The sequence below is a fragment of the Schistocerca nitens genome, chromosome 1 (assembly GCF_023898315.1).
Source record: "Schistocerca nitens isolate TAMUIC-IGC-003100 chromosome 1, iqSchNite1.1, whole genome shotgun sequence".
In the NCBI taxonomy this organism is placed as follows: Eukaryota; Metazoa; Arthropoda; class Insecta; order Orthoptera; family Acrididae; genus Schistocerca; species Schistocerca nitens.
Window position 1 is genome coordinate 663342105 of NC_064614.1, and position 20795 is coordinate 663362899.

At 43.9% G+C, this 20795-nt stretch overlaps 1 protein-coding gene across 3 annotated transcripts in view; it reads right to left on the reverse strand.

Moving 5' to 3' along the window:
* The window catches only part of LOC126259205 (toll-like receptor 2), a 122902-nt gene that overhangs the window by 82248 nt on the left and 19859 nt on the right, over window positions 1–20795 (reverse strand). For 2 of the 3 annotated variants that reach the window (XM_049955809.1, XM_049955800.1), the window contains exons 2-3: window positions 18101–18261; window positions 7398–7559 (exon numbers count right to left, since the gene is read on the reverse strand). In XM_049955809.1, coding sequence (XP_049811766.1) covers window positions 7398–7559; window positions 18101–18261 — 323 coding nt within the window. Of the gene's footprint in view, window positions 1–7397; window positions 7560–18100; window positions 18262–20795 lie in introns of those variants that run through there. The other variant, XM_049955817.1, reaches the window with a different exon arrangement.

The following is a 20795-nucleotide window of genomic DNA, read 5'->3' on the forward strand; positions in this document are numbered from 1 at the left end:
ACTATGTTGCCAAGGAATTGCCCTTCATTATGCATACGATAAGTCCTTGGAAGATTTCCGGAGGTATGTGGAATCATCACGCACGCCACGCAAGGCCCGTAACTTATGGCCCTGTGGTTTACGGGCGCGGATCTGCCGTCTGATAGCGCAATAGATGTGTCGCATTTCATATCGGGCGACTGGAGACCAAGATATCAGCGTGTCTTCAGTATCATGTTCCTGAAACTATTGTAGCAGGATTCTGGAGTTGTGACAAGAATAGCTATGCTGCTAAAGGTACTACTGCCATCGGTGAAGACATCAAGCATCGAGGAATGCGGCTGGTCTGCAATAATGCTGATGAAATCCACAGCCGGCACAGTACCTTTAGGTACTACCACAGGTCCCATTGGAACCTAGGTGAATGTCCTGCATCGCATTCTATTGTATGTTCTATGATGAAGCGATTTCAACCACTTTCCAACAGATGCTCTCGAAACTTCGCTGTTTCTGATATGTTCACCCCGGGCGCCGGGCCATAAGAATCTGCCCATTATCAGAATCGTTTATATCAGTGAGTTTCCCCATTCACGGCGCGTTTCGTCACTGGAATTATTCTTCATTCGTATATGAACCGCTTATATATTTTTCTTACCGCATCATCTGCCCGCGATGATACAACCCGGCATAGTAAAAACGTTATGGATCGTAAGCGCATATACGTAGTAGCACTCTGGAGCATGTGAAGAGATCAAGAAGGTATAAACTAAGATGATAAAAGTCATGAGACAGCCATATGCACATATATAAATGGCGGGAGCTGTCATTTGTGCTCATGTTATCATGCGAAAATGCTTCCGACTTGATATAGCCGCACGATGGGAATTAACAGACTTTAAACATGGAGTGATACTTAGGATTAGGGGCATGAAACATTCCATTTCAGAACTCGTCCGAGAATTCAATATTCCGTGATTCATAGTGTGAAGAGTGTGCTGAGAATACCAACCTCCAGCCATTACCTCTCAACACGGACAATGCAGTCGACGACGGCCTTCACATAACGACCGAGAGCAGCGGCGTTTGCGCTGAGTTGTCAGTGCAAACAGACACAGCACCCTGCGTGAAATAATCGCAGATGTCACTGTTTGACGTACGACGAACATATCCGTTAGGACAGGGGGCGCAAATCTCGTTTAATAGGATAGGGCAGCAGGCGACAGACGTGATTGCCGTTTCTAACAGCACAACATCGCCTGTTGCGCCTCTCCTAGGCTCGCGGCAATATCGGTTGGAACCTAGACAACTATAAAAGCGTGGCCAGGTCAGATAAGTTCCGATTTCAGTTGATAAGAGCTGGTAGCAGCGTTCAAGTGTGGCGCAGATCCCACGCGGCCGTGGATCCCAGTTGTCAACAAGGCACTGTGGACACCGCTGGTGGCTCCATGATGGTGTGTGAGGGCTGTGTTTATATGGAACAGACTGAGTCCTCTGAATGTTCGGCTTGGAGACCATTTGCAGCCATCCATGAACGTCATCTTGCCAGAAACCGATGCTCCATGTCACTGGGCCATAATTGTTCGTTGTTGATTTGAAGAACATTCTGGACAGTTCAGGTGAATGGTTTGGCAGCTCAGATCGTCCAACATGAATCCCATCGAAATCAAGGGACATAATCGAGAGGTTAGTTCTTGCACAAAATCCTGCACCGTAAACACTTCCGCAATTAGCACGGCTGCAAACGTAGCATTGCTCAGTGTATATGCAAAGGACTTCCAACGACTTGTGGAAGCCATGGCACTATACCGGGAAAACGCTTGTCCGACACGTTCTTGAGAGGTGTCCCATGACCTGAGCCACCTCAGTGTATAAGTGTTCCGTCGCTAGTAACCTCTTCGTCAGCTGGCTACTTAAACAGAATATTTCGTTCCTTTTTAACCGAACTTCTCTGTCAGGCTCTGAGGACCACTCTATACCGACCGACTCTTATTTCACAAGTGACTGAGTACTCCGCTACGCGCTACGGTCGCAGGTTCGAATTCTGCCTTGGGCATGGATGTGTGTGATGTCTTTAGGTTAGTTAGGTTTAAGTAGTTCTAAGTTCTAGTGGACTGATGACCTCAGAAGTTAAGTCCCATAGTGCTCAGAGCCATTTGAACTCCACGACGTGCTTATTTCACTTGTATTAGTCATCTCCTCCACCCTCTCTCTCTGTCAGTCTCCTCTGTCCCTGCCTCTGTTCGTCACCTTCTCTCCATTCTCTCTGTCCAGCTCCTCCATCTCCATTCTCTGTGTATCTCCAGTAACTCCTCTCTCAGTCCATCTCCTCCTCTTTCCTTTCCCTGCCTCTCTCTTCTTACCCACCCCCTCTTTTTCTCTATCTCGTCCGCTTCCCGTAATCTCCCACTCCCCTCTCACTGTCTATCGGTTCCACCCCTCCGTCTCTCCGTCTCCACTTCTTTTGTTTCTCTGTCCATCTCCTCCATCCCTTTCTAAGTCCACATCATCACTCCCATCGTAATAGCATGTCGCTGGCTTTTAGTCCTACAGTATTTTTTCCCAGACGGTTAGCAATATGTGTGTTTGGCTGAAATCGATGCCGGGTTTGAGGAGCTTTTGGTTCAAATGGCTCTGAGCACTATGGGACTCAACTGCTGAGGTCATAAGTCCCCTAGAACTTAGAACTACTTAAACCTAACTAACCTAAGGACATCACACACATCCATGCCCGAGGCAGGATTCGAACCTGCGACCGTAGCAGTCGCGCGGCTCCGGACTGAGCGCCTAGAACCGCTAGACCACCGCGGCCGGCCGAGGAGCTTTTGCCCATGGCTTTTCCCGTGTACGCACATGTCACATATAATGTATTTAACATAGCAAATATAATGTATTTATCATATCCGAACACGTATTTCACCTGTATCTCCAGCTAATTTCGCCCTGCAGTTTCGTTTTCAAGCAGCTCAAAGTTTGTGACGTAAAATTTCCTGAACTACGATTCGTACAGCGATATAGTTTGGTACATATATTCAGTGGCATATGTGGATACTGTCTGTGAAATGATTTGCGAATAACAGTGAGTAATTAACAAATAATAAATTTCACCCTAATGCACGATGCGGCACTTTCTCGCGCATCTCAGTGCTTATGACGTCATATCTCCTGTACTATGTGTTGTACACTGATATAATTTTGTACGTACGTTCTACGGTGGATGTAAACTGTACTGGATAGGGAATGAGAGCGGAAGAAATGGAGTGGCAACAGTGGTCAGAGAGGGTCTGCAGGAGGAGGTGGAAGGTATCAATGATCGAATGATAAAAGCCAGAGTACGAGTGAAAGGAAAAAGCATTGAAATCATCCAAGCATATGCCGCACAGGTGGGGTGTACAAAAAAGGAGAAGGAGGAATTTGTAGATGACATGCAAAAGCAGCTAAATGGAGGTAATCAGATTATAATAGGGGACCTCAATGCACATGTTGGCACAGACAGGAAAGGATTCGAGGAGATAATGGGACCAGAGGGCTGGGGGAACCGAAATAGAGAAGGAAAATTGTTGCTGGAATTCTGCAAGAGGAATGGGCTGGCGATCGCAAATTCCTGGTACAAGAAGAGAAGAAGCCACAAAATAACTTGGTACAGTGGAGACTGGTCCCAGTCAGTAGTAGACTATGTACTAGTGGATAGGCAGATGATGAGCAGCCTCACAGATGTTAAGGTCATTCCATCTGAGGCCTTAGACAGTGACCATCGGCTGTTGGTAGCCACCCTGAGAGAGAAAAAAGATAGGAGGGCAACAGATATACAGGAGAAAAGGTTGAAGACATGGATGCTGAAAGAGGATGAACGGAGGACCCAGTACCAGACACTGATCAGGAAGAAGCTGCCAAAGGAAGATCAGAGAACAGTGGAAGAAGAATGGGGAGATTTTAAGAGGGCTCTAGCTGAGGCAGCTGAGACTGTGTGCGGAAGAACTAGCACAAAGAGGAGAAGTAAGGAAACCCCATGGTGGAACAACATATGTAAAGAGGCAGTACTTCGAAAGAACAAAGCCTTCAGAGAATGGTTCCAGACCCGAACAGAGGAAGCTAGGGTAAAATATAAGGAAAGCATGAAAGCGGCACAGACCATAGTAAGGGCGGAGAAGAAGAAGTGGATGGAAAAATGGACAAGAATGTTAGAAGAGGACAGTGAAGGGAACAAAAAAGTACTTTACACCATGGTAAGAAATAAGAGGAACGACAGAAGCGAGTGCCTGAGGATCATGGATAATAATGGAAGAGTTGTGGAGGAAATGCATGAGCTCAAAAAGATTTGGAAGGAGTACTTTGAAGATCTGTTGAATGCCGCCAAGCGGGTAACTAACAGCGATGGAGAGCCTAAGGCAGCAGACGATTATAATAGTGGGGAAATTGACGATCTAACTTGGAATGAAGTGGAAGAAGCCATAAATAGGATGAAAGGGGGCAAGGCACCAGGTTGGGACGAAATAACAGTGGATATGATACGAGCAGCAGGAGAAGTAGGAACCCAGTGGCTATACAGAGTGCTGAGGGTGGTGTGGAAGGAGAACAGAATTCCTGAGGTTTGGAAGAAAGGAATTATAGTCCCGATCTTCAAGAAAGGGGATAAAAGGAGATGTGAGAACTACAGAGGAATCACCCTGCTATGCCACTGTGGAAAAATCTATGAAAAGATCCTGGAGAAGAGAATAAGAAGCAGTATTGAAAGTAGACTGCAAGAGGAGCAGTACGGTTTCAGACCGGGAAGATCAACAACGGACCTCATATTTGTGGTAAGGCAACTGCAGGAAAGGCACTATGAGTACGGGAAGGACTTAATCATGGCCTTTTTAGATATTGAGAAGGCGTATGACAGTATCTGTAGGGACAAGCGCTGGGATGTGCTGAACGCAAAAGGGATAGATGAATAGATAACACGAAAAGTCAGAAAAATGTATGAGGGAAGTGAGAGTTGTGTGAAAGTGGGGAGGGAACGTACTGCATGGTTCAAGCTGGAAAATGGGCTGCGACAGGGAAGTGCACTTTCGCCTTTATTGTTTATTATTGTTATGGATGAAATCCTACAGCAAGTATCAGATGCAATTGGAGATCATAAAATGAAAGCAGTGCTTTTTGCCGATGACCTGATGTTATGGGGAAATTGCGAGAAGGAGGTGCAAGAGCAGTTAGATGCATGGGAGGCAACGGCAGCACAATATGGAATGGATTTCTCTGCAAAGAAAAGTGAAATAACTGTCACAACAAGGAAGAAGAATAGGCCAAATGTGGATATAACTTGTGGAGGGGAAAAACTACAAGTGGTAGAGAACTTCAAATACCTGGGAAGCATGATTGAAAGTAAGGGGGGAAACGCAATGGAAATAAATGAAAGGTGCAGAAAAGCAAGTCAGTTCTACAAATGCATTAGGGGGCTTATTTGGAGCAAGGAGGTGCCACAGAAATCCAAGGGAATTATATACCGAACCTACTTTGTCCCCATATTGGCATACGGAAGTGAGACATGGGTAATGCACAAAAGCGACAAAAGTAAAATACAGGCTAGTGAAATGAAGTTCCAGAGGAGCAGGTTGAGTGTAACAAGACGAGACAGATTGCGAAATGTGTATGTGAGGGAAAGACTAAAGGAGGAACCAGTACAGGACAGGATAGAAAAATCAAGACTGCAGTGGTATGGACACATGAAGAGAATGGATGAGGGAAGAATTCCAAAGAGGATGTTTGATCTGCAACTGGAGGGGAAGAGGCCTAGAGGAAGACCAAGAGATAGATGGGTGAAGGGAGTGAAGGAATGTGTGACGAGAAGAGGAGAGAACTGGACGAAGGTGGAAGAGGGGGAATGGTGGAAAGACAGAACACGATGGAGAGGCTTGTGTTCCCGACAGACCCAGCCAGTGGCCAGTGGCTGGAAACTGTCCAAGATGATGATGATGATGATGTTTATTGTCACATCCCTAAATACTGACCGTTCCTCCTGGGACCCCCCCCCCCCCCCTAATATCGTAAAGTACTAGTCACTGTAATCTTACCGGAACCATAGATCTGTGACAATTTCTAGATCAGTTCTAGTTCAACTGTTTAACAGTGATCAGGTGTGCAGTTGTACGTGTGCAGAATGCCTTCGTTCCTAGCACTAAGGCTGAGTGTTGATGTAACGCGAACAAGTGCACAGTCTGGCACAGTTTATGATTATTGTAATAAAATGCAACGTCAATCTGCCTTAGCTGTCATTATCCCGAGTTTGGAACCACCGGAGGCCTATGACTTTTATTAATTCCAGCTGCTGTTGTCTCTCATGCTGTTGGGGCTATCAGTTGCGCGACAGGGCACAGCTCTGAAAGTCTAGGTTGGTCTCAGTTGTGCTTTGCATTACAAAGCAGATTTAGGTCGGCTCGATTACGCAGGATACGGTATCTGCGTGCCGGCACTCAGCTTATGTCCTCAGAATAGTAAGTAAAGTTCTAAATGCAGCCCCTTACTTACACTTCTGGACTTCCGCTCTCACAACCAAAATTGAATTTCAACTTCTTACAATCGATGTGTTTATTGCTGTTGGAAATGGATGCATAAGACGAATGTTGTGGTGTGTTTATTAGGAGGTCTCAATAAATATCAAAGCCTGAGTGCAGAAATGCTACCATCATCCTGAATTGTACATTTAGAGTGTATGTTTTAACTATGCATCTAAAAGTTCATGATCACAACACGAAAATGTTTGCATCAGCATAGGCGTGATTTCCAGATTTGCTGTTATTGTGTGTCGGTGTCCGTTCCGGTATATGCTATGGCCGCGGACCTAACCGAATCACACGCGCCCTTCCGTCACTCAGCCCGGCCGCACATGCGCGGTGGTCGGCCTTAGCTTCACGTCGCGGCCGCCGGAGGTTCGTGGCGTTATCTCCGGCTTGCCTGCAGCTCCCTCTATGGCCACAAGATATAACGGGAGCACAGACCTGACGCCACGGTCACTCGCTCTTACTCGCTATCTGTGTTAAAATCGAAGCGTTATTGTGTAGATCTTATATGACAACCTTGGGCTTAGAACTTAATTACAATTTGGATTGCACTGTGGATTTGTGAATTGTATTGTGAACTTAATTACGTAGCCACTTGCTATGAGAGCAATAGATGGTGCCTGCTTCAGTGTGGAGAATAAAGGTAAGTAATCTTCCTGATCGCCATCAGATATTGCGTCACACCCCGGTCACGTCCTGCTGCCAATTCCAAATTATGTTCGCCACTCCAGGCAGACAAAAAAGTATAAATGGATATTCAAAACATTTTAAGGTATACTGCTTAAAATCCCACGGCTGAGACATAAACACATGTCTTACAGGCTCACGGGCAAAATCATTGCTTTTGTGGACAGCAGATACACAGTGACAGCGATAACTTACCTTGGCAAACCTTGACACTCCGGGGAGAGGCTGACAGTAGCTACAGGAACATCCTTGGTGAAGTCGATGTGAGCAAAGCTGTCGTTTGTGAAGAAATTTAGGAAGGTGATGAAACCAGGAGGCAGATCAGCTTCGGTATGGATCTCTGTTACGTCGTTGTCCCTGCAGGTAAGTTAAGAGATCTCTGAGATAGAGCAGCTCTCTCTCTCTCTTTCTTCCACACGCACTCTCTCTCTCTCTCTCTCTCTCTCTCTCTCTCTCTCTCTGACACACACACACACACACACACACACGATAAAATCAAAAGCCGTACCAACAGGTAAATACATGTAATTTATTTGCGATAAACGTGATAAATACGCGAATCGTGATAATGAGGCCATTTTTTTTAAAAAGCTCGATCGGTTGCGAAATTAAAACCACAGCGAAATCCGATGAAACTTCAAGCAGATTTTCGCATATTGTCTCTAGTATACCAGTCTATAGCGTCATATCGCTCTTTTCAGTTCTGAGCGCAATGTAAGCACGTGAAGATGCCTAGACAACTGAATCGCCCGCCAAGTGTGAAGTGCGTACTGTCATTCTGTAACGGCACGGAACAGTAATGGGTATAAATTAGAAAATGTTATTAAAACCCATTCACGTTGCCAGAGGCAAACTCAAGTCACGCCAGAGAAAAAGACATATGCAGGAAGCGAGCCAGCATATGGACTATCAGACCAATTGTGTGATTGGATTGAAGAGTTCATAGATAACAGAACGCAGCATGTCATTCTCAATGGAGAGAAGTCTTCCGAAGTAAGAGTGATTTCAGGTGTGCCGCAGGGGAGTGTCGTAGGACCGTTGCTATTCACAATATACATAAATGACCTTGTGGATGACATCGGAAGTTCACTGAGGCTTTTTGCGAATGATGCTGTGGTATGTCGTTGGTTGTAACAATGGAAAATTGTACTGAAATGCAGGAGGATCTGCAGCGAATTGACGCATGGTGCAGGGAATGGCAATTGAATCTCAATGTAGACAAGTGTAATGTGCTGCGAATACATAGAAATAATGATCCATTATCATTTAGATACAATATAGCAGGTCAGCAACTGGAAGCAGGTAATTCCATAAATTATCTGGGAGTACGCATTAGGAGTAATTTAAAATGGAATGATCTTATAAAGTTGATCGTCTGTAAAGCAGATGCCAGACTGAGATTCATTGGAAGAATCCTAAGGAAATTCAATCCGAAAACAAAGGAAGTAGGTTACAGTGCGCTTGTTCGCCCACTGCTTGAATACTGCTCAGCAGTTTGGGATACGTACCAGATAGGGTTGATAGAAGAGATAGAGAACATCCAACGGAGAGCAGCGCGCTTCGTTACAGGATCATTTAGTAATCGCGAAAGCGTTACGGAGATGATAGATAAACTCCAGTGGAAGACTCTGCAGGAGAGACGCTCAGTAGCTCGGTACGGGCTTCTGTTGAAGTTTCGAGAACATACCTTCACCGAGGAGTCACGCAGTATATTGCTCCCTCCTACGTAAGGCTATTTACAATTTGTACAGAAACCAGATGGCAGTTATAAGAGTCGAGGGGCATGAAAGGGAAGCAGTGGTTGGGAAAGGAGTGAGACAGGGTTGTAGCCTCTCCCTGATGTTATTCAATCTGTATATTGAGCAAGCAGTAAAGGAAACAAAAGAAAAATTCGGAGTAGGTATTAAAATTCATGGATAAGAAGTAAAAACTTTGAGGTTCGCCGATGACATTGTAATTCTGTCAGAGACAGCAAAGGACTTGGAAGAGGAGTTGAACAGAATGGACAGTGTCTTGAAAGGAGGATATAAGATGAACATCAACAAAAGCAAAATGAGGATAATGGAATGTAGTCAAATTAAATCGGGTGATGCTGAGGGGATTAGATTAGGAAATGAGACACTTAAAGTAGTAAAGGAGTTTTGCTATTTAGGGAGTAAAATAACTGATGATGGTCGAAATAGAGAGGATATAAAATGTAGACTGGCAATGGCAAGGAAATCGTTTCTGAAGAAGAGAAATTTGTTAACATCTAGTATAGATTTAAGTGTCAGGAAGTCGTTTCTGAAAGTATTTGTATGGAGTGTAGCCATGTATGGAAGTGAAACATGGACGATAATCAGTTTGGACAAGAAGAGAATAGAAGCTTTCGAAATGTGGTGCTACAGAACAATGCTGAAGATTAGATGGGTTGATTACATAACTAACGAGGAGGTACTGAATAGGATTGGGGAGGAGAGGAGTTTGTGTCACAACTTGACTAGAAGAAGGGATCGGTTGGTAGGACATGTTTTGAGGCATCAAGGGATCACAAATTTAGCATTGGAGGGCAGCGTGGAGGGTAAAAATCGTAGAGGGAGACCAAGAGATGAATACACTAAGCAGATTCAGAAGGATGTAGGTTGCAGTAGGTACTGGGAGATGAAGAAGCTTGCACAGGGTAGAGTAGCATGGAGAGCTGCATCAAACCAGTCTCAGGACTGAAGACCACAACAACAACAACAACGTATATCTCGCGAAGAGACCATGAGGATAAAATCAGAGAGATTAGAGCCCACGCAGAGGCATACCGACTATCCTTCTTTCCACGAACAATACGAGACTAGAATAGAAGGAAGAACTGATAGAGGTACTCAAGGTACCCTCCGCTACACACCGTCAGATGGCTTGCGGAGTATGGATGTAGATGTAGATGCAGTGTGTCGTAAGTGGTTCAGGGCACTGACACGTTACAATACTATCTGCCGATGGAGGATACACATTCAGCAGAAAACCAAAGGAAGCAATAAATGATATTCGTTAGCTTGTAAGACATGTTGCAAGAAATTGTCTGTTTCACAACGGCACACAGCGAGGAACTGATACAACAGTTAACAGCATGCAGTCATTACGAAAAGAGCCTCGCGTCACAGCCTCACTCCAATTCCCTTTAAATACTTCAGCTCTCCAGCTGTCGTCACGAGTTAATCATTGGAATAATACTCAATCCCATTGTTAAGATATTGCAGTGAATCTATCTCCTACATACTCCAGCACAGACTATGAACTCGCTAAAGATGTACTCAGATGAACTTAATGCAGCTCGGTGCCTTCCATCTACTGACGGAGGAAGTGATGTCTTCCGACAACACAACATCGCATTGTGCTGCGAGCACAGAAATTCAACGAGGAAGCCAGCAACAGGGCCTCCCGGGTGCACGTTCCTGTTCAACCCCCGGCGCTTCTAGGTGCTGAAACCTACCAGGGGTAGGGAGGAGATCAACCGACCACACGGCTCCCGGCGCCAGGTATGTCGCGGATGGGCCGTCAAGAATTATCCTAGAATTCTGAGTGGGAATGGGGGCTCTGCAGTGGCCATCCCGAAGGGGCTCAGTGCTCCGTGCTCCTGCTCGCCGACTACTTGCAGCGCCGCCGGGGTCTCTGGCATATAATGTACACTACTGGCCATTAAAATTGCTACACTACGAAGATGACGTGCTACAGACGTGAAATTTAACCGACAAGAAGAAGATGCGGTGATATGCAAATGATTAGTTTTTCAGAGCATTCACACAAGGTTGACACCGGTGGCGACACCTACAACGTGCTGACACGAGGAACGTTTCCAACCGATTTCTCATACACAAATAGCAGTTCACCGGCGTTTCCTGGTGAAACGTTGTTGTGATGCCTCGTGTAAGGAGAAGAAATGCGTACCATCACGTTTCCGACTTTGATAAAGGTCGGATTGTAGCCTATCAAGATTGCGGTTTATCGTATCGCAACATTGCTGCTCGCGTTGGTCGAGATCCAATGACTGTTAGCAGACTATGGAATTGGGCGGCTCAGGAGGGTAATGCGGAACGCCGTGTTGGATCCCAACGGCCTCGTATCACTGGCAGTCGAGATGACAGGCATCTTATCCACATGGCTGTAACGGATCGTGCAGCCACGTCTAGATCCCTGAGTCAACAGATGGGGACGTTTGCAAGACAACAACCATCTGCACGAACAGTTCGACGACGTTTGCAGCAGCATGGACTATCAGCTCGGAGACCATGGCTGCGGTTACCTTTGACGCTGCATCACAGACAGGAGCGCCTGCGATGGTGTACTCAAGACGAACCTGGGTACACGAACGGCAAAACTTCTTTTTTCGGATGAATCCAGGTTATGTTTACAGCATCATGATGGTCGCATCTGTGTTTGACGACATCGCGGTGAACGCACATTGGAAACTTCGATTTCGTCACCGCCATACTGGCGTATCACCAGGCGTGATGGTATGGGGTGCCATTGGTTACACGTCTCGGTCACCTCTTGTTCGCACTGACGGCACTTTGAACAGTGGATGTTACATTTCAGATGTGTTAAGACCCGTGGCTCTACCATTCATTCGATCCCTGCTAAACCCTACATTTCAGCAGGATAATGCACGACAGCATGTTGCAGGTCCTGTAGGGGCCTTTCTGGATACAGAAAATGTTCGACTGCTGCCCTGGCCAGTACATTCTCCAGATCTCTCACCAATTGAAAATGTCTGGTCAATGGTGGCCGAGCAACTGCCTCATCATAATACGCCAGTAACTACTTTTGATGAACTGTGGTATCGTGTTGAAGTTGCATGGACAGCTGTACCTGTACACGCCATCCAAGCTCCGTTTGACTCAATGCCCGGGCGTATCAAGGCCATTATTACGGCCAGAGGTGGTTATTCTGGATACTTATTTCTTAGGATCTATCCACCCAAATTGCGTGAAAATGTAATTACATGTCAGTTCTAGTATAATATATCTGTCCAATGAATACCCGTTTATCATCTGCATTTCTTCTTGGTGTAGCAGTTTTAATGGCCAGTAGTGTAACTGTCATGCATGACAGCGAATTGCGGCAGTGGTGCAGAAACTTTGTAGTAAGTGAAGTCGTTCATGGTGCAGGCGGTCAGGGAAGGAAGTGAGTGTGAACTGATGGCCTTTTCCAGTGATTGGATCGACCTATTCGATAGAAATCGTTTACGAAGGAAAATTCGGAAGAAGCGAAGAGGAATGTCGTCTTACGTATTGCCCTGCTACACGACAATGCTTAGCCGTACACTGCAGCAGGTTTCAATGGAACCTTAATGCCTAACCTTTCTTCTTCTTCTTCTTCTTCTTCTTCTTCTTCTTCACGCGCAGCTGCAGCAAACACATTGCTGCATCGTACTCGATGAAAAGTGTTGGGTCACCCCCATACAGGCCGAACTTGGCCCTCTTGGGTTTTCATCTCTTCACTCACATGAACTGCTGGATATGAGGACAGCATTTTGGCACAAACAACGAGCTGTAGACCTGCGAAGAGAAGCAAATGCGGCTGCCTCCTCGACATTTGTGTAGAGAAGTACCTGGGTTTTGCCAAATGCTGCAAATAAACCATTTTTGATTTTCTCTGTGTTTCCATTTCGCATCGACTGGACTTCCTTTTTTTTTAAAAAAAAAGAAAAAAAAGAAAGAAAGAAACCAATTTAATCAAAGTTCTAGCTGAATCAGAAATAGCAAGCAGTACCTGGCTGCTTGTTTGGCCCAGGTTTTGCCGGCGGCACATTGTCTATGGGAACGGTTCACCATACCACCTGTGGGACAGGTCAACGACTTCTAAAGGACGGTTCCTCCAGGACGGCCTCATTGCCGCTACTGTCTCGTTCCTCGTTCCATTTCGACCGTTCTTCGTTCCTTATGCGGTTTCGTTCGGTCAGCTTCGTTCTTTTTTCGGAGGGTCACTTGTTGCTCGTTCCAGACCCAGCGTTCTTTGTTCAGCTGTAGTTCCATTTGTTCATTGCGTTTGCCCATTCATGTACATGCTCAAACCGTTCTCGAAATATCGACTTCTATTTCTTTGCGTACCCTGCTCAGTGTCCACGACCGATAATCTACAATTGAAATATAATTGTGAAACCAAATTAACACAAGAAGTCCTGAGTCTCTGGAAATAGTTTTCGGATATGTTAGTGCGTGTTTCTGAAAACAAAGTGCCCACACTTCTATTTTAGAACTTACGCATAATATTTATCAATGGCAAGATATAAGTTTGTGTGTTTCTTTTTTTACTTTACTTTTTTTTTTGAAAACATACTTTTAAAATGAAATGACATGAATTTTTCGTAACAATTCCCTGTACCATTTACACTTTTCAGCTTCTGATGCACAGCTTGTAACATTCAGAAGGGATCAAAGCGTAGTCGGACAACATGGTATCGATTCTATCTTGTGTCATCCGCTGAAGACACCGGTTTTCTTAAACGAATTGCGAAAAGTTAAGTGTGACGTTTATTTGGTATTTATGGTATTTATCTAAATGACTCTGAGCACAATGGGACTTAACTTCTGAGGCCATCAGTCCCCTAGAACTTAGATCTACTTAAACCTAACTAACCTTAGGACATCACACAAATCCATTTCAGAGGCAGGATTCGAACCTGCGACCGTAGCGGTCGCGCGATTCCAGACTGTAGTGCCTAGAACCGCTCGGTCACCTCAGCCGGCTACAGCTCTGCTCTCTTCGGTTTCCTGCATATTTGCAGGATTTGAATCACATAGATTTCCTAATGCAATACGATGCATTTCTCAAAAAACTCAATAAATAGGTCTTGAATAATGAAATTTTTCTAAGGCCTCTTTAGTACAAAATCGCCAGCGTATTCCGCAGTAGTTCAGTGTGTGCCGAACAAATTTGGTAATGGTTAATTCACTTACATAACAAAGTAGGCTGCCGCGGGCGGTGTCATGATTAAAATTTTTCTGGGTGTTGTAGCGCGTCATAGTATAAAATACTTTGATGATAAGCTTAAAACCAAAGATTCGACAGTACTGCAACAACCTTCCTCAGGGAAAGACTGAATTTGGTGGAGAAAAGGTAGTGCTATGTCGCTGGGACATCTTAATGGACGCTTTTGTGCAAACGGTCCTAGCTCCTGAATGTTAGGCCCCTGTTTCTGGTACGGTATTTATCGTTACCTGGCCACAAGGAAAGGTGGAATTGGGAAGCTTCCTTCAACATTTAAACAGCCTGCATAAGAATATACAGTTCACCCACGAAACCTAAATCAACGGTGCATTACCATTTTTGGACGTGGAGGTATATAGTACTGCGAATGGTACAGTGGGTCACAAAGTGTACCGGAAGATAACCCACACAAATCGGGACCTGCACGAGGAGACTTCAGAAGTATTCAGGCTACACACGCTGACTGCCCGTGTCTTCCAGATGAGTGACTCAAACAACATCATAGAAGAATGGAGGGACATACAACACCCGTTTCGCGCCAGCGGTTATGGCAATATTTTAAGAAAGGCGACCAAGGCCAACCGAAATAAAATAAGAGAAGAACGCTGCAAATTAAGCGGGCTGGTAAGCCAAGGAAAGAGGAGGTCTTAACAGAGAATTGTCGGAAAGGAATACGTGGAAAACTAAGTTGAAGCGAGAATATGTGTAAACACTTCAGGCAATAAGTTTCATGGTACTAGAGGGGTCGTAAAGGAGAGGAACTTTAGGGGAAGAGTGAAATGTTTTCAATAGATAATCGAAGATTTTTGGGTGTAAGGTCAACTCTGTGATGAATTGGTTGACACAGAAGAGGAAAGACACGTCGCACGTCGCACCAACCCGGTCAGAAGACTAATTACCTCCTCCTTCTCTTCCTCACCAAGTGATAATCTCTCAACCCTTTTGACGTGTGTTAAACAGACGTACGTCTATACTGTGGTTCCTCTATTCTGTAGGTGGCGGTCCTGGATCGTATGGCTGTTCAACAAGGAACTGACAACAATAATCAAACGAAACTTCCTGGCAGATTAAAACTGTGTGCCGGACCGAGACTCGAACTCGGGACCTTTGCCTTTCGCGGGAAAATGCTCTACCGACCGACGGTAGAGCACTTGCCCGCGAAAGGCAAAGGTCCCGAGTTCGAGTCTCGGTCCGGCACACAGTTTTAATCTGCCAGGAAGTTTCATATCAGCGCACACTCCGCTGAAGAGTGAAAATTTCATTCTAGGAACAATAATCAATGTTACATTCAGCGGTAACTATTGGCAACTCCTGTCATCAACAAGTGTCAGTTGTTTCGGCGACGATGATTTTCCCGACACATAGCCAGGAGCACACACAACTGACACGGTTCCACATGAATAGGTGGAAGTCTGCAAGACGTCGGAACACTACTTTCACGATAATGACCATGGAAGGTGTGACGAGATTCTAGACAGGCGATGCTGTAAAGGACATATTTTCAGTCCCCCCCTGTAATTTCACAACAGCTCTCACTAGTTTCATATATCTCACGAATGCATTATAAGTTGTATACATTCTTTCCTTCACTACAGTTTTTGTATTTGTTTCATAGATTTTGTAAAGGTATAAGTACAGAATTGTATTTTATGAATTGGCAGTGTTATTCTTTCAGAGTCATAGTTTGTAGCTTCTGTTATCTCTGTGAGCTTTGACCCAGTAGGTAACATTTTATCTATGCAAAACAAGGTCATTACGACTATCGGTAATTTCCAAGAATGTTGGCCTATCGCAGTCGCAAGACGTAAAAGATATATACCGAACGTGCGATTCTAAATCGATCACGCGATTGCGGTGGCGGGCGTTATGATAAATTATTTTTGAGATACTAGGAAAACCCAAACGATTTATGACAGTAGTGAGTGGGATGTCTGGTATTGTATTGTGAGGCAATCGGCCGAAGAAACGTCGGCATATTACCACCATCAGATGCTCTGTGGATGCGTTATTTTCAGTTTATCTGAGGTGCTCTTTGTATCTGATTTGGAAGTTCCTAACGATTTCTCCTAAGTAGAAATTGTGGAATGTAATACATGAAATTTTGAAAATGCCGGTGTTGTGTGTGGGATTTTCGAGCTACCTTTGTGGATTTTGTGTTTGAGGCTGTGTGTATTTTGATAGGCAAAGGCGATGTCGGTTTTGTTGAATTATTTATTTTGATTAAAATGTTTCCTAGGTAACTTGTGGTTACGTATGTGTTCTTCTTTTTCGTTTTCTATATGTTTAATGTTATTTCTTTATGTATATTCTGCCTTTCTGATTGTGTCTTATTGTAGTATAATTTTGGGGTCATAATCGTTTTCCTGGGCTATGTATTCTAAGGTTTTTATTTCCTTCTGAACTGAGTCATCTTCTAGTGGCAAATTTATTAATATGTTAAGCATTGTGTGGAAGAATGCGAGCTTGTGAGCTTCTGGATGATTGAGTGGGCATTGATAATATAGTCTGTAGCGATAGGCTTTCTGTAAATTTCGTAGCAATATTTGTATAGGGACAAACCGGCAGGAACTTCAAAATTAGATACAAAGAGCACAGAAAAGAAAGGGAAATAATCCATCCACATTTTTTCAGCATCTACAAACAGAAAAACACGACGTAAAACCTATAAAAGAAGCACTATAGAATTACTTCACATTACGCAGAAGGGAGCATTCGTGAACGTCCTTGAAGAAATGGAGATATAATCACATGTATACAGCAACCCTACAAATTTACTGAACGAACAAACCGAACTAAAGCACAAAAAGTGCATAGAAAACTTTATTCACATTATACATCACGAAGACGTGTAAAGCAATGAATCAGAGATGCTAAGTAACACATATCCATAGTAACAGCGATAACAACATAAAGAGAATAAAAGTAAGACATAACAGCAGCATAATTCAAAGACAATAACAAAATTATGACGAAAAAAATAAAAATATAAAATAAAAATCTCAAATAAATCCAAAACAAATTCCAGACAAAAACATAACTAGAACCAAACCTATAAAAATAATAAGAGACAACCGAATTTTCCCTCCACCACTTATAAATAATGGTAACTGTGTAAACATGCAACATCGTTGATCCACTGTCATCCAAGCTGTCAAGATAAATAGCAGACATAAAAACCAACTAAAATCTCATAAGCGTGTCCAGTGTACATCTGCGGAGAATAATTCTAAAATAGATAGAACATGGCAGCAACGATATTGCATGCAAGGTAAAAACACATAAAGATAACTTTTAAGATCATAGTTACAGACCATCATATTATGACCATCGCTTGCTTATCTATTTACAGAGCACCCGATGGTGGCAACATGCCGAAATGGGCTCATCGTGAATAATTTATGAAATAAAAATCATTTAAAGTGCAGTGTAGCTGGCTGATATTCGTAATAACCATTTTATTAAAAGACTGCGGGCCCCAACAAAAGTTATCTTACATATGTTTGAAATGTGCTGTGTTGAGCCGAAACGGTCAAAAATGAGCATGGTACCTTGGATTTACTGTGATAAGAAAGTCATGTTGTGGATACGTTATGCATTAAACTGATAATTTCTGGTGATGGTGTAGCTGTCATTTACTGACTGTCCGTTGTAAACAGTGTCGGAGGCAACGGAATTTGGATATTCTAATTAGTTACAGCAGAACGTTGAACTTGATTGAAAATTATGTAACAAGCTTAACTAATCCAGTAGCAGCCATGATTAGTCAAAATCAGGTGATAATGAGAACCCTTTTGTCACTGGCGAATCTTTTCTTTTGCTGTGGCAACCAAGGCGCTGTCCCTCGAACACAGTAACTATATTTAGTGCAATTGCTCGTGAGTGCGCCAGTATTAACACACATACATGTTATCTTACAGCCCATAAATATTTGTTGTCGTTACCTTATTTGTAAGTGAATAGATGCAATCGAAGCACAATAGGCATGCTGGTCACTTGATAACGCACCAAGAATGCGGAAATTCATCGTATTGAGCATAATCTTCCGGAAGGACAAAGCATTGTCGTTTTCCTGTTTCTGTTTGACAACCAATTTACAGCTGACCTGGAAAAATACAAGAAGTGTAGTTCAGTATAAAAGCTGGATATTTTTGACTGTGCACACATTATTTTCCGTGAGAGTCTTCGAAATCCTTGTATTTTGATGCTACATTAAAACGCAACCACCGTCAAAGAGACACCGTTTAGCACCTTCGCTCGTCCGGGTGTTCGCCGACCCTTCCTGTTACATAATTACATGGAAAGCTGAGCCGCTTCACAGCTACGACAACTTCACTTGCAACATAACTGGAGCTAGCAACTGCACTTTTCATTTGACATAAAAGTCTAGAAGTACTCAGAAAACTTTTATGTCAATTGACTCTGGCGCAGGAAGACTACGCAGTTATACATACTTTTCATTGTCTCTCACAAATATCACTGCCGGTTTGCAGTTGTAGCGCTCCACTTACCTGACGGAGTCTATTAACTAAACCTGGAAAATGGTTTTGGGCTATATGTCTCATGTGTCGAGAATACAACGTGTATAACACGAGAGATAAAAGGTCTCAGCGCGTGTTACTCCAGTCAGGCAAGAATGCCAAATCCACCAGGCTCAACGTACCATGAAATGCTGCAGTAAGTAGACTCTTTGTAGCTCGTGATGTGAGCATCTATTGCCGACAGTGTCAACAGCAATATGGGATTGACACGTGTCGTTTAGGTCTACTTTGCATCTTAAAACATGTTAATTCCTGCACCTGGAGCAAAGACCGCACATGTGAGTCCGCGGCTGTATTTGAGTTTTCTCTTCGGTACAACACCATCGTTTCAGGAGCCGAAATACGATGTAATGCCACAGACAACGAAGCGACAGAAGCAGAAGCTTAGCATCTTCACGTTGAACGGTGAACGAATGAGTCCCCTTTCTATCCTACTTCAAAAATTTATAATGAATTCCGACAGAGTGTAACCATCCAGTCGACTCAATTCCCTTTAATGAACAAGTATAACGCAAAGCAATACAAAAAGTTCAAATGGCTCTGAGCACTATGGAACTTAACATCTATGGTCATCAGTCCCCTATAACTCAGAACGACTTAATCCTAACTAACCTAAGGACATCGCACAACACCCAGTCATCACGAGGCAGAGAAAATCCCTGACCCCGCCGGGAATCGAACCCGGGAACCCGCGCGTGGGAAGCGAGAACGCTACCCTACGACCACGAGCTGCGGACAAAGCAATACAATATAATTAATAAAATACTCTGTTAAATAGAAAATAGTTTTCATAATTTAACATGCTCACGAAAAAATTTTCATATTTAATTCCACCCCTCGATCTAAACAATACAGAAGTGAGTTTGCTATTTTAATGGAATAGAATTAAACTGGGGTGGAAGCGATTTATGTGTGAGACCCATAATGAAAAGCAGAACTGACTACCTTCGGCAACTGCGATTTAAACAGCTCCATGCACGTACACCTGACCCTAATGACCCGAGCGAGGAAAGTAACCCACACAACAAGTACATTACCGGATCCCTACATCTACAGCACTCATGAGACAGTCCATCGTTACACTCCAAATTTATTTCAGGCTTCACTCATAACACAGGTGCTTACCAAAATCCAGTATTTGAAGCACTTGATGTAACTAGTAAAGACTGCCAGTCGTGCTTCTGAGAATAAGTGTTCACCATCTGTAGCATCATCGACAAGACCGATTACGGACATAAGTTACAGAGCTGCGTGGAAACTTTGAATCAGAGGCCCAGAAGCTTCTGCGACCCCGTATGCTGCACATTCCTTGAGCCATTGGGCAGGGGGGGGGGGGGGGGGGTAGGGGTACCGGGTCTCGTTTAGTACATCAAGAGTCCACCACACACAGGAAGCGTCTACATGGGTAGCGGGTGCTGTGTGGAATAGAGTGAGCGGTTTTTTTAGGTTGAAGGGTCTCCGGAAAGAACAAAGAGAGTTTCAGTCTCAAAGGGTGCAAGTCAAAAACAAGACAAGGGATGACGTAGGAACCTTTGGTATCATGGCAGCAAACTGTTGCAGCTGTGCTGGGACAGAACCAGAACTCCAGGCGCGAATGGAAAGCACTTCAGCACAGATTATTGTAGGTACTGAAAGCTTGTTAAAATCGGAGGTAAGTTCAGGCGAAACGTTTGTACAATGGACTTAATAGTTTTCAGAAAAGATAGATTAAACACAGTTGATCGTGACATGATTGTTGCTGTTAGAAGTAGTCTACCCTGTAACGAAATTGAAGTAGATACTTCTTGGTAATACGGACAGAGATTATACTTGAGAATCGTAACAAATTAATAACTGGCCTCTTTCACCGACCTCTCGGCTTAGATGATACAGTTACTGAACAGTTCAAAGAAGACATGAGTCTCATTTGAAACAGGTACCCCACTAAAATTCTACTTTCATTTTATTCATATGTCGCAGCTTCAAACGTGACTGTATTCATTACACTGGAGGTATGAATTAAAAAACGCCTTCAGTCACAACTTTTCGTGTTTTAAGTACACGATGCACCTCGGATCCTGTGGGTCCATTATCACGTGTAATTTGTCTTAATACAAGC